This window comes from Caloenas nicobarica, chromosome 2 (assembly GCF_036013445.1).
Source record: "Caloenas nicobarica isolate bCalNic1 chromosome 2, bCalNic1.hap1, whole genome shotgun sequence".
NCBI classification, from domain to species: domain Eukaryota; kingdom Metazoa; phylum Chordata; class Aves; order Columbiformes; family Columbidae; genus Caloenas; species Caloenas nicobarica.
In genome coordinates this window covers 74,177,865-74,188,470 of record NC_088246.1, presented here as the reverse complement: position 1 = coordinate 74,188,470, position 10,606 = coordinate 74,177,865, and the positions used below count along the sequence as shown (strand labels likewise).

Here is a 10,606-nt window from a genome sequence, read left to right as displayed (position 1 = left end):
GACAAGTAACCTACGTCCTCTACAGGCTGGGTGCAGAAGGGGTGCCCGAAATCTTTCTTTTAAACAGACACAAGCCAGCAGAGAAGCAAGCCTAAGGCGGCCCCGCTGCTATTATTTTGCGGAGCGCCGCTCCAGCGCAACAAACCGGTGACAACCGACGGGGCCGGCGCTGCTTAACCTGCTCCGCTGCCCCCTTCAACAACCCGCCGGCCCGCCCGCCCCCGCGGGGCCGCGCTACCTGCGCCCTCGCCCGCTCCCCGCCCCGGAGGAGCGGCCGCCCGCCCCGCCGAGAGGCGGGCGCGCTGGTGATTTGCCTTCGCCGCCAGCAGCCTCGCTCCGTCCAGCCCGCGGGGACCGGGGCTGCCGCCGCAGGAGCCGCTCGCTCGCTCCCTGGCAAGAGAAAAAGTTTGCTACTCTTCTTCCTACTCTTTCTTCCCCCACAACAGACCCCGCGACCCGGCGCGGCGCCCCCGGGCAGGGGCATGGCGAACTGAGCGACCGGGCTGCGCCGGGGGCGGCTCCGCCGCACCTGAGCGGCGGCGGCGGTGCGGGGGGGGCTTGCACCGCGGTGCCCCGCGGGCGGCCATGCGCGGCGGCGGGGGCGAGCGCTGAGCCCCTCTGGCCTGGCTGCCCCCCGCCGGCCCGGGCGATAGCCGCCGCCGCGGGGGGGAGAGCTGGAGGGCGGCGGGGAACCCCCGGGGAGAGGGGGAAGCGGGGACCTCGCCTGCCTCCGCCCGGCCGAGCGCCATGCCGCGGCGGCTGGCTTGGCTGTGCTGCTGCTGGGCGCTGCTGAGCGGCGCCTGCCGCCCCGCGGAGCCCGCGCTGCCCGCGGAGGGCGGGGAGCCGCCGCCACCCGCCGCCGCCTCGGGCTTCCTCTACCGGCGGCTGAAGTCGCACGAGAAGCGGGAGATGCAGCGGGAGATCCTCTCGGTGCTGGGGCTGCCCCACCGACCGCGGCCGCTGCCGCGGGAGCCGTTGGCCCCGCCGCCGGGGCGCCTGACGGCGGCGCCGCGCTTCATGCTGGACCTCTACCACGCCCTGGCCGAGGGCGCGGAGGGCAGCGCGGGTGCGGAGCGGGGCGGCCGCCCGCCGCCCCCCGCCCCGCCGCCGCTGCCCAGCTCGCAGGACAGCGCCTTCCTCAATGACGCCGACATGGTCATGAGCTTCGTCAACCTGGGTGAGTGTCCGGGTGCGCGGAGCCCACCCACCCATGCAGCCCGGGGACGCTTCTTCCCCGGGAAGAGGCGGCGGGCGGGCGGCTGTTCCCCGGGGAGGGCGGCGGCGTCGGGGGCGGCGGTCCGCGGGGATCTCCCGGACCCACCTCGGGCTGCGCGGGTTTTGGCCAGGAGGGCAAGTCACTTCGGCGATGGGGAAAACCTCCCATCCCTCTCATAAGGTTAAAAAAACCCCAAACAAACTATGTCCCGGAATCTAAAACCCTAGAGAGAGAGAGATAAGAAAAAGACATGCCTTTTATTTTTTACATAGTCTTTTTGCCCTCGTTATGGCCATAGCAGTCAGAGCCCGTTATTCGGGATTAAATGCACGCTGCTGTGGTTCCTGGGCAGCAGAGCCGGGGCCATGCCAGAGCGCAAGTTGCATTCATTCACTCCCTGCAAGGTCCAGCAAAGTACAGATGACTTTGGGATTGGAGCAAAGTACATCCAACACTACTCCACAGTATCCCTGTCTCCTTTTTTTTTGTAGAGGCGCTCTGAGCTAGTGTGGCGATGAATATATGACTCTGTGTAGGATATTCTGGTGATTGAGCCAGGAACGTGATCAAACTCTGTATCATGTGGAAATCTTGAAATATGTTAGACATCAACCTGCTCGTCAAACAAATCATGCTGTCAGCATGTTACTGACGTGAAGGGCTCTGAGGTGGGCATTTCAGTGGAAAAGCCATTAAGCTTTTTAGTTGAAGGAGCCTTGAATATTAGACTGCAATTATAAGAAAACAGCGTAATTAGATTCAGCCTAATGTGGAGGCTAAAAATATTTCAGTTGGCAAATTGCAGTTCCTTTTCTTAGGGAATTCCTGTGAAGCTCAAGTGTCTTAGCCCGTCGGCTGAAAACTGCATCTTTTCACTTAGTGCTTCCAGAGCTGCGCGCGTAGGGTGATTACATCTGTGAACAGCTTGTTGTTTGTGTGTTTTGTTTTTTTTTTTATACAAATAGTTGTGCGTTTCCTCATCTAGAGCAGCGATATGTCACTGCAGCGGGAAGCTACCCATGCTGGTAGATGTGCTCAATAGCTTTGTAGCATGGTGTATACGTTTAGAACACATTTAGCTCTAGTGCCCAGGGTTGGGGGATTTTTGTACCTGATGAAAGACCCCCAGTGGGTCAGAAGTGCCCCCCTTGCACTGCGGGTGTTTGTTGAAGGACTTGTCTATGTTGAAATCGAGGTGACTGCAACTCCTGCAGGTACAGCTGAGCTACCTGGGGTCTGCAGCACACAGCAGTGCAGAGCCCCGTGGGCTCTGTGTACCGCGGACATGCTTGTCAGGGTCTCAGTGTTGGAGGTAGCTGTATGTAAGCAATTCTCATATCACGTTTTATTTAAAGGATGATGAGCAAGGTGCTTGCAAGGTGCTGGGTGGTTCCCAGAGTAGATGATTTCATGGAGAAATGTGAGCATGTGGTCTTCTAGAAAGTATTTAGCACCCTGCTTTATAAAGCACCAGGAGAGCAGTACTAGACAGTAGACCTGAAAATTTTTGTTTATTTTCAAAATAAAATAAAAAAACCCCAAACCACAAAACCAACCCCCAAAACATTCGTATGATTCAAAACAGTTCTGATAATTTGGATCTAGACACTTATGTAACAACAAGGAAAATTATTCATGTAATGTAGTAAAATAGCACGATTGAAATGCTGGTTATGAGCCTCAGGAAGTATGAATCAACTGCAGAAATTTCTCATCAACTTCCAAGTTCCGAGTCATAAACCATAATGTCATTTAACGTGATTGTTTGTTACCAGAGGGTTGGCAAATTGACGGGCTGAGACCGGACAGCTGTTTGTCTGCTTTCTGTAGCTCCTTGGACATGTCAGGGATTTTGGGGGGTCTTTCACATGTATATTAACGTTTACTTTTCAGCTAAACAGTAATTAATGCCAGAAGGCTAGGGGAAGCCTAAGGTTATATTGCAATATAGAAACCAAAGGTGTGATGGGAGAAAGCCAGCCTGTGATCTATCGAAGCAGCCTATCAGATGCAGTCTAGAAAATGCAGCAAAAGATGGTGGGATCACAGCAGAAAGGGAAGACTTCCTGACCTCAAGGACACTGACTATTCTGATGAAGAGTATGCCAAGCAACTGTGAAAAAGCACAGCTGGAGTCTCCTTATAAGCAGACACTGCCAGAATTATTTTATTTGGGGTTTTCTTCACATGATCAGACCTATAATAACTTCTGCTTGGTTAAAATGTGCTTCTGAAGAGCTTTGTGTATTTTCAACTGTAAAGACTTGTCTTTCCATTACTGAAAGGGCAGCTACCAAAGAGATGTGAGGAGTCCTTGGCGTTCTCTCAGGATCAGGAGTGAAGGGTATTACATGGGTACACCTGGTGCAGGTTGCCTTGAAGATGTGTGTGGGTGTGAAGTCAGTACGGGTGGCCATGGTGACCCGCCTTCAGGTGCTGATACTGCTTCTGCTGCAGCCCAGAACCAGGCAAACATTTGATAACAGATCTTGTGCTGCAAAGCCATCATCTATGTCAACTGTGTGGAGATGTCCTGCTTTGTCATGAAAGTTTGCAGGTGTTGATATTATTTTAAAAGTACCTTTAGTTTTTCCAGCCCTGTAGCTCAAAAAGAGTCAGCAGCTTGTAGTCACTGCTGATTTTTAAAGGAGCAGTGCTTCAGCCCTCCCTGAACAACGTATGTATTTGTCTGGTCTAGGGATACAGCAGATGTGTTTTTCTCTCTGGAGAAGGCTGTTTCCAAATGTGCTCAGGGTACAAGTCCTCCCTATTGAGGTCTTGCAAAGCCGAGGGACTTCAGTGAGGTCTCAGATTATTCAGGCAGCACAGGCTTGTCCCAGGCTCAAAGATGATGTCCTGGGAGACAGTTTCTTTCTTGTTTAAAAAAAGAAAAAAGCAGGACACAGAGGCATGGAGGTTCTCCAGACGCAGGGAGTTGCTGTCTTACAGGGAGGACAAGAAACATGAGTCTTCAAAGTGTAGAGTCTGGGATTTATCTTGCCTATCTGGCGATGACTGCACTGCAGTATGAACTTGCAAGGTGCGGGCGATGATTCCCAGAGGGGCTGACTGTAGGGGAACTTGGAGTGTCCAGGGTTTCTAGGAGATGCTTAATGCTTTGTTTTATAATGCAGCTAGAGAGTGGTATTGGGGTGTAGAAATAAGTGTTTTTCCCATTACAATTGAAAACACACATAAGATATAAACCAGTTCAGATAATTTAGATAATAAATTTCATTTATCAGGTTAGATTGAAAAAAAAATTGACAGCAAATATAATCTACCCTTGGTGGACCTGTTCTGTGTTTTGGGAAGATGATGCTAAAAATGTATGTTTCAGACATTTTCACTAGGATGAGGCACCAAAAAAGTGCCTGTTTCTTTTCCATTTCCCACATAGGAAGTCTGGATGTCTCATGCAGATGGAAGCATCTGGGGTTTAGATCTCTCTATCTATATTTACCAGACCAAGCAGGGTACTGAACTTCTGTGCCAAGGGAATGGCTGTACAGTAGGGTTATGGTGCTGGGAGGTGCATTCTGGGGCAGGAGGTGTCCTCATGAAACTGTTCAGCTCTTCGGGAGCATCCTTCATCTAAATGTAGCACTGGTATGTCTTGAGACAGTGCTGTTGGGAAAATAACATCTATTGATGTTTCCTGTTTGATGAATGTACCTTCCTTGTGGCACTGGCTAGGGTTATCTCCTCTTTCTCCTCACAAAACAACCTAGGGTTGGTATGGAGATCCTTCTTTGAGGCAGTGATGCTGGATTGACAGCTCAATGTGAGCAAGCATACATGTATTTTGCTGCCAAGGCTCTTTTAGCAAGAAACGTATTGAGTTCCTCACAACAAACTCCTTCTCCCTCAGTTCGGGGAGGTGAGAAGAGAGGGGTCACCACTCAACACAAAATGTAGACTAGGGCCGGGGGCTGTGGCAGTCTTAAAACCTCGCTGGTCTCCTCTGGCTCATTAGTGGTGATGTGAAAAGGAGCTGCCCTCCAGCCCTTGTTTCACTTGCTGCTGTCTTCAGAGAGTAGTGTGTGCCATGTGTAGCAACTGAAATGAGACTCTGGAGGACTTTGCTACTCTAACTGTGGAGAGAATGATTCCCTGTATAATGAAAGGTGCTGTGGAGCAATCCTGTGTCAAAATGGAGAAGCAGCTTATCTGGTCCTCACCCATGCCTTTCTATCCTGGCATCTGCAGCAAGGGGAAAAAAGCGCCGTGCTTCCCACAGGAAACAACCAAGGAATCCCGTGACAGTCTTTGCGGGTTTCTGCTGTGACCCAAACCTGGGACTGCTGACAGCTGGATAGCTGTGAAGGGAAAAGTCTGGCCTCATCAAACCCTCCAGGGGTATGGACCGTAAAAAGTGTGCTTTTGGGGTGTGTTGCCTGGTTGTCCGCAGCATCCTGCGGTTTTACAGCAGCCTAACAGCATGGATTCGCTGTATCTCTTGTGCTGTTGGAGAGAGGGTTTTCCCCTTTGTCACAAGACAAGTCTCTTGGGAGGACTCCAAGCAGAAGGATGAGGGGAAACCCGGCTATTTGCCAGGCAGTCCTGCAGGCAGCCCTGAAGCTCTTCCACGTGATTTGAGTTGGGACCATGGTGAAAAGCTTCTTTTATCCTTGAATTCCCAAAACCCAGGAAATCCCAGTTTTCCCTGTGAGACTTCAAGTATCTGCTGGGGCGAGAGTGCTGCCTTTCAGTGCAAGGGAGCCGCTCGGAGGTCGCTGCAGTGCTCACTGTACAAATGTGCTCTCTCCCTGTGTCTATAAAGCAGCACTTATGGATGTGATATCTTCCAAACAGGCTTTTCATCTTTTTTGGCAGCCGTCACCTACCAGATTTCCTTCTAGGAATGATCTTGCACAAATCCATGGCAAGCACTTAGGCTCCGCGTGGCTTTTCAGGGGAAGAAAGCCGTGCTCCAGCATCCCCACCTGCATTTTTAAAGCAGGTGAATTTTTTCGTCTGAAGGGTTTGATCAGCCCACCTGTCTTTTTCCCTGGTATCATGCTTGGTGTCAGGGGATATGAAATTAGGCAACCAAGATGTATCAGGGACGTTGCGTGATTATATTGACGGGACTGTACCATTCACACTGTCATCCCATCTGTTTATACTCTTGACCACATGTTGTAAAGGTCAAGACATCGACTCGCAGGGAATAACTGGAGTGTGTGATGCTGTGGATCTGGCTGTGCTGCCAGCTGGCTGTGTAAAGCCTCGTGCTCTCGTCATGCAAGCAGCGTCCTCCATGTGTGTCCAGAGCAGGCCAGTATTAGAAATCATGAAACTGATGATGGGAATGAGTTTACTCTCTTCTGCCAAAACTTGTATACTGGGCTTCGATGCCAAGACAGATCCCCAGTGTCAGAGAGCAGCCTTACATTTGCTGTTCAACTGGTGCGGCTCAGGGTCCTTATTTATGTCATCTCCTTGAAGTAGTCGTTGCTTGTGAGCTCCCTGCTAGCGTGCAGCTGGCTGACGACATGATTAAAGAGAAGGGATATGGTCTGCCATGGTGCTTCAATTGCTTTCTGCCAGACGTTACTTTTAGAAGTCCTCAGCTCCTTCGGACTCTGAATTGAGCGACTACAGCCATTCTTCTGCTGTTGGCCGTGAGCCCTATAAGATGTGTGGCTCTCGGAGAAGCTGCTGTTCGAAAAGTGCATTGTTAAAATGAATGGAGGGTCACGTTTCTGTAAGCGGTTTATCCAGGTCTAAGTGTCAGCTAGACTAAGTTGCTGGAACCCGACCATGTGGCATTAGCAGGACTATTCTCTGTCTTGTGAAAGCTTTTCAGAGCTCAACAATTTACATTGTCTTAAATTTGGGTAAAATGTAGAAGTCTTACTTACAACAGCAACAACAAGTGATTTTATTTGCAAAAAATTAGTGTTACCAAAGTGGTCTTGATTGATGCAAGTTAAATTTTATATGTATAAATAACTGAAAAATTGCATTTTTAAATACGCACCCAGGTGTGGTGTGGTTTGTTTGTTTTGTAAATATAAAAGCAGCATTTCCTAGTTCTTCTCCTCAAACAAAGTTGAAACCAAACTGTATCTTATAAAAAGGTTTTCTTCAGGCAGTTTTCTTCCAGCTGAACATGGCTTCATCAGAAAATCCCTTGGGCAGCTCTGTTGCATGTCTTGTGCTGAGCTCTGGCAGGGACTTCTTGCTGCAGCCTTACACCTCTGCTGAGGAGCTGTAGGTCCTTGCTGGGTCCAGCCCGGCCCATTGCAGCGGTGATGCTCTCACTCTCTTGTTGTTTTTAAATATAAACTTCTAAGTGGTGATTGTGATTTAGGAGGAAGGAAGGTGGTGTTTAGACTTTCCATGCAGTGGAGACATGATTCTTTTTAAGTCATCTTGCATCATTGCTGATTTGTGGGGGGTTAGAGGAAGGTATGAGTTACTTGGGACATAAACAGTGCCATTGTGTGTTTCTGCTGTATCCCAGCAGATGCACGGTAATGCTCCTAAGTACAGTCCACTTCCTAATCATTTAGCATTTCCCTTTGACCATCTCTATAGATGTGTGAAACAGAGAACAAACATTATCGCCTGCATGGAAAAAAGCCTTGTAGTTGAGAGATTCCTGTTTGTTTTATCAGGCATCAGACCCCAGACCCTGGGAGACCAAGGTTAAGGACCAGAAAGTCTTTCTCCAGGCACCTGATTCTTGGAGGGTGGTGTTGGCTCGTACCCGGATTCCCTGTTTGATGAGGCAGCAGTTTTAAATTGAGAGTAGGTTTAGATTGGTGGTAAGGAAGAATTTTTCTGCAACAAGAGTGTTAAGGCACTGGAACAGGTTACCCAGAGAAACTGTGGGTGCCCCATCATTGGAAGTGTTTAAAGTCAGTCTAGATGGAGCTTTGATCAACCTGGTTTAGTGAAAGATCTCCTGGCCCATGGCAGGGAGGTTGGACTAGATGGTCTTTGAAGGTCCCTTCCAGCCCAAAACATCTGTGATTCTAAGTATGAAGAGGGAATTTTGGACTGGCATTCTGCATATGTGATATCTAAACATGAGGAGAAACTACTTTGGGGGTGCCAGAGCACTGGAACAGGCTGCCCAGAGAGGTTGTGGGATGTCCTTCTCTGGAGACATTCAAGACATGCCTGGACACATTCCTGTGTGATCTGCTCTGGGTGAACCTGCCGTAGCAGGTGGGTTGGACTAGATGATCTCCAGAAGTCCCTTCCAACCCCAACCGTTCTGTGATTCTGTGTGATTCTGTGATATGCCAGGACAGCGATGTGTGTGAGAACCAGTTAGTGTGTTGTTTCTTCCCACCTTTTTTCCAGTTGTGGCCAGCAGAGGAGGAGGATTGGTGCCTCCTGCCACCTCCTGCGTGGCTGCAGCAGGGGTGGCTGGTGCTGGCACCCCAAAGAGGTGCCTGTTCCCTGGGGAGCCCTGCGACCCCATGCTTTGCACCCAGGACAGGTTCCCAAGGCGGTGGCTTTGGGAAGGGCACAGGACTGCAGCTGCTGCAGGGCTGTTGCAGGAGAAAAAAGCTTAATTAAAGAAAATTCATTAAAGAAATCCCTTGTGGGATTGCAGAGGTGTTTAATGCATTTGTACTGGACTTTGATTCTTAAACTCGCTGCTGATTTGGGCTGGTATTTCCTGAACTTTCAGTCACTTAGGCTTCCAGGCTAAGAAACAGCCTTGGAGTGTTAGGTAGCTTTTTGGGGTGGGTTTTTTTTTGTTTGCCTTTTTTTTGTGTGTGTGTGTGTGTGTGATGGCATGAGATATTTTTTGTTTTGTTTTTAAGGGCACAAAGATTTTGACAGCACTGCCTGCAGCTCTTTTTATTTTACGTTGCAGTGTTCATCATAGCACAATGACAGAATTGAATCAGCGTTAGCAACAGTGGGAATTTTTGGCAAAAAAGGATAATGTAGACAGAGCCGAAGTGTTCTACTAACTAAAACAGTAGCTGTATTTTCAGAGAGCTAGACATGACTGTTTTGATCCAATGTGGTGTTAATCACAAGAATACATAACTGCTTTCCTGTGAACTTTCCCCTTAAAAAAATATCCAATGATATCACCTGATGTTTTGCACGAACGCTCAGTATAACCAGAATTTAGAACAGCTGGCTCCATATAAACTTGGAATATTCATAGGTCAAATATTAGTGTATAAATAAAAACATTTTGAAAATGAAAACAGAAGCACAGTATTTGAAATATACTCAGCGTGCAGATGTACTTCATGGCTTGAATAGCTTTACAAATTAATCGAGACAGTGTTAACACTTGTTCCAAAGAAGTCAAATTTCCCAATAATAAATGAGAAAGTGTTTTTCAAACAGCATTCCAAAGTCATGTTATTCTATGTATTTTAATGGTCGTTTGCAGTATGAAAGATGTATGAATCAGCTATTTGAAGCCCTCTTGTAAATAAGATGTATTTGATCAAACCAAAATCTTACCAGTGGAGAGCCAGAATTTCTTTTATCAAGCGTAGGCTGTAAAATATACTGTGTTTAGAGCATGCACACAAATGTTCAAGCTGAGGTGTACTACTGTATGCAGGCGCAGATGCAGTATTCTTATCTTGTCACTCACTGTATTGCGTTTGCGTGGCACATACGGTCAAGGTATTAGACACTCTATTTGTACAAGGGCTAAGGGGGTGACATAATGTCTATCGAGGCACAGGAGTTCAGCTTCACACCAGGCAACAACAGATTAGAGATTTTGGGCTGGTTGTGACAGTCACACCCGTAAGCCAAGAGGTGTTAGAGGGAGGAAAAGGTTTGTAGTTTCGGTGTGAAATAGAGGTGCCTTCTCACATCCTTGTGTCTCTGGGCTTTCCAGACCTTTTGAGAGAGAAATCCAGGAGAGTAAAGCTGTAAGCAATCAATCCCGGTCCTCCTGCAAGGAATAAAATTGTCCAAATGAGCTGGAAAAAATGTTGAACGGTAACAAGCACGTACAAGACGCAGAAGACTTGTCTGCTTCTGGCTTTGTAATAAAAGTTGTTTGGAAGTGAACACTTACTGCAGCCTAACTTACATAGTTTTCAAACCGTGTTAAAAGTATCTGGAATAAGGCTCTGTGTCAGGGGAAAAAAGAAGCAGTTGGAACTTTAATTCTTAGTGTCAAAGAGGGGCAAGCACCCTCTGACCAAATGCGGATGAGCAGAGGTCAAAGCAGAGGTCTTTAATCACCAGATGCCCTGCAGGAACGAAGGAGGAAGTGTTTTCTCTGTCACTTGCCATGGGTTTCCCATTCATGTTTGTTTTCTTGTGCCCACGCTGGTGGCGTAGTCCAGCTCAGCCATGATAAACACGTTTAATATACCTGTGTCTTCATCACGATGTCAAGTCCAGTTCCTCAACACGTTTGCATGCAAGCAGTGAGGG

At 48.6% G+C, this 10,606-nt stretch overlaps 1 protein-coding gene across 1 annotated transcript in view; it reads left to right on the top strand.

The window, feature by feature from the left end:
* The first annotated feature begins 747 nt into the window (after positions 1-747).
* Positions 748-10,606, top strand: part of BMP6 (bone morphogenetic protein 6) — a 93,454-nt gene continuing 83,595 nt past the window's right edge. The window contains exon 1 of the mRNA XM_065627709.1: positions 748-1,177. Coding sequence (XP_065483781.1) covers positions 748-1,177 — 430 coding nt within the window. The remainder of the gene's footprint in view (positions 1,178-10,606) is intronic.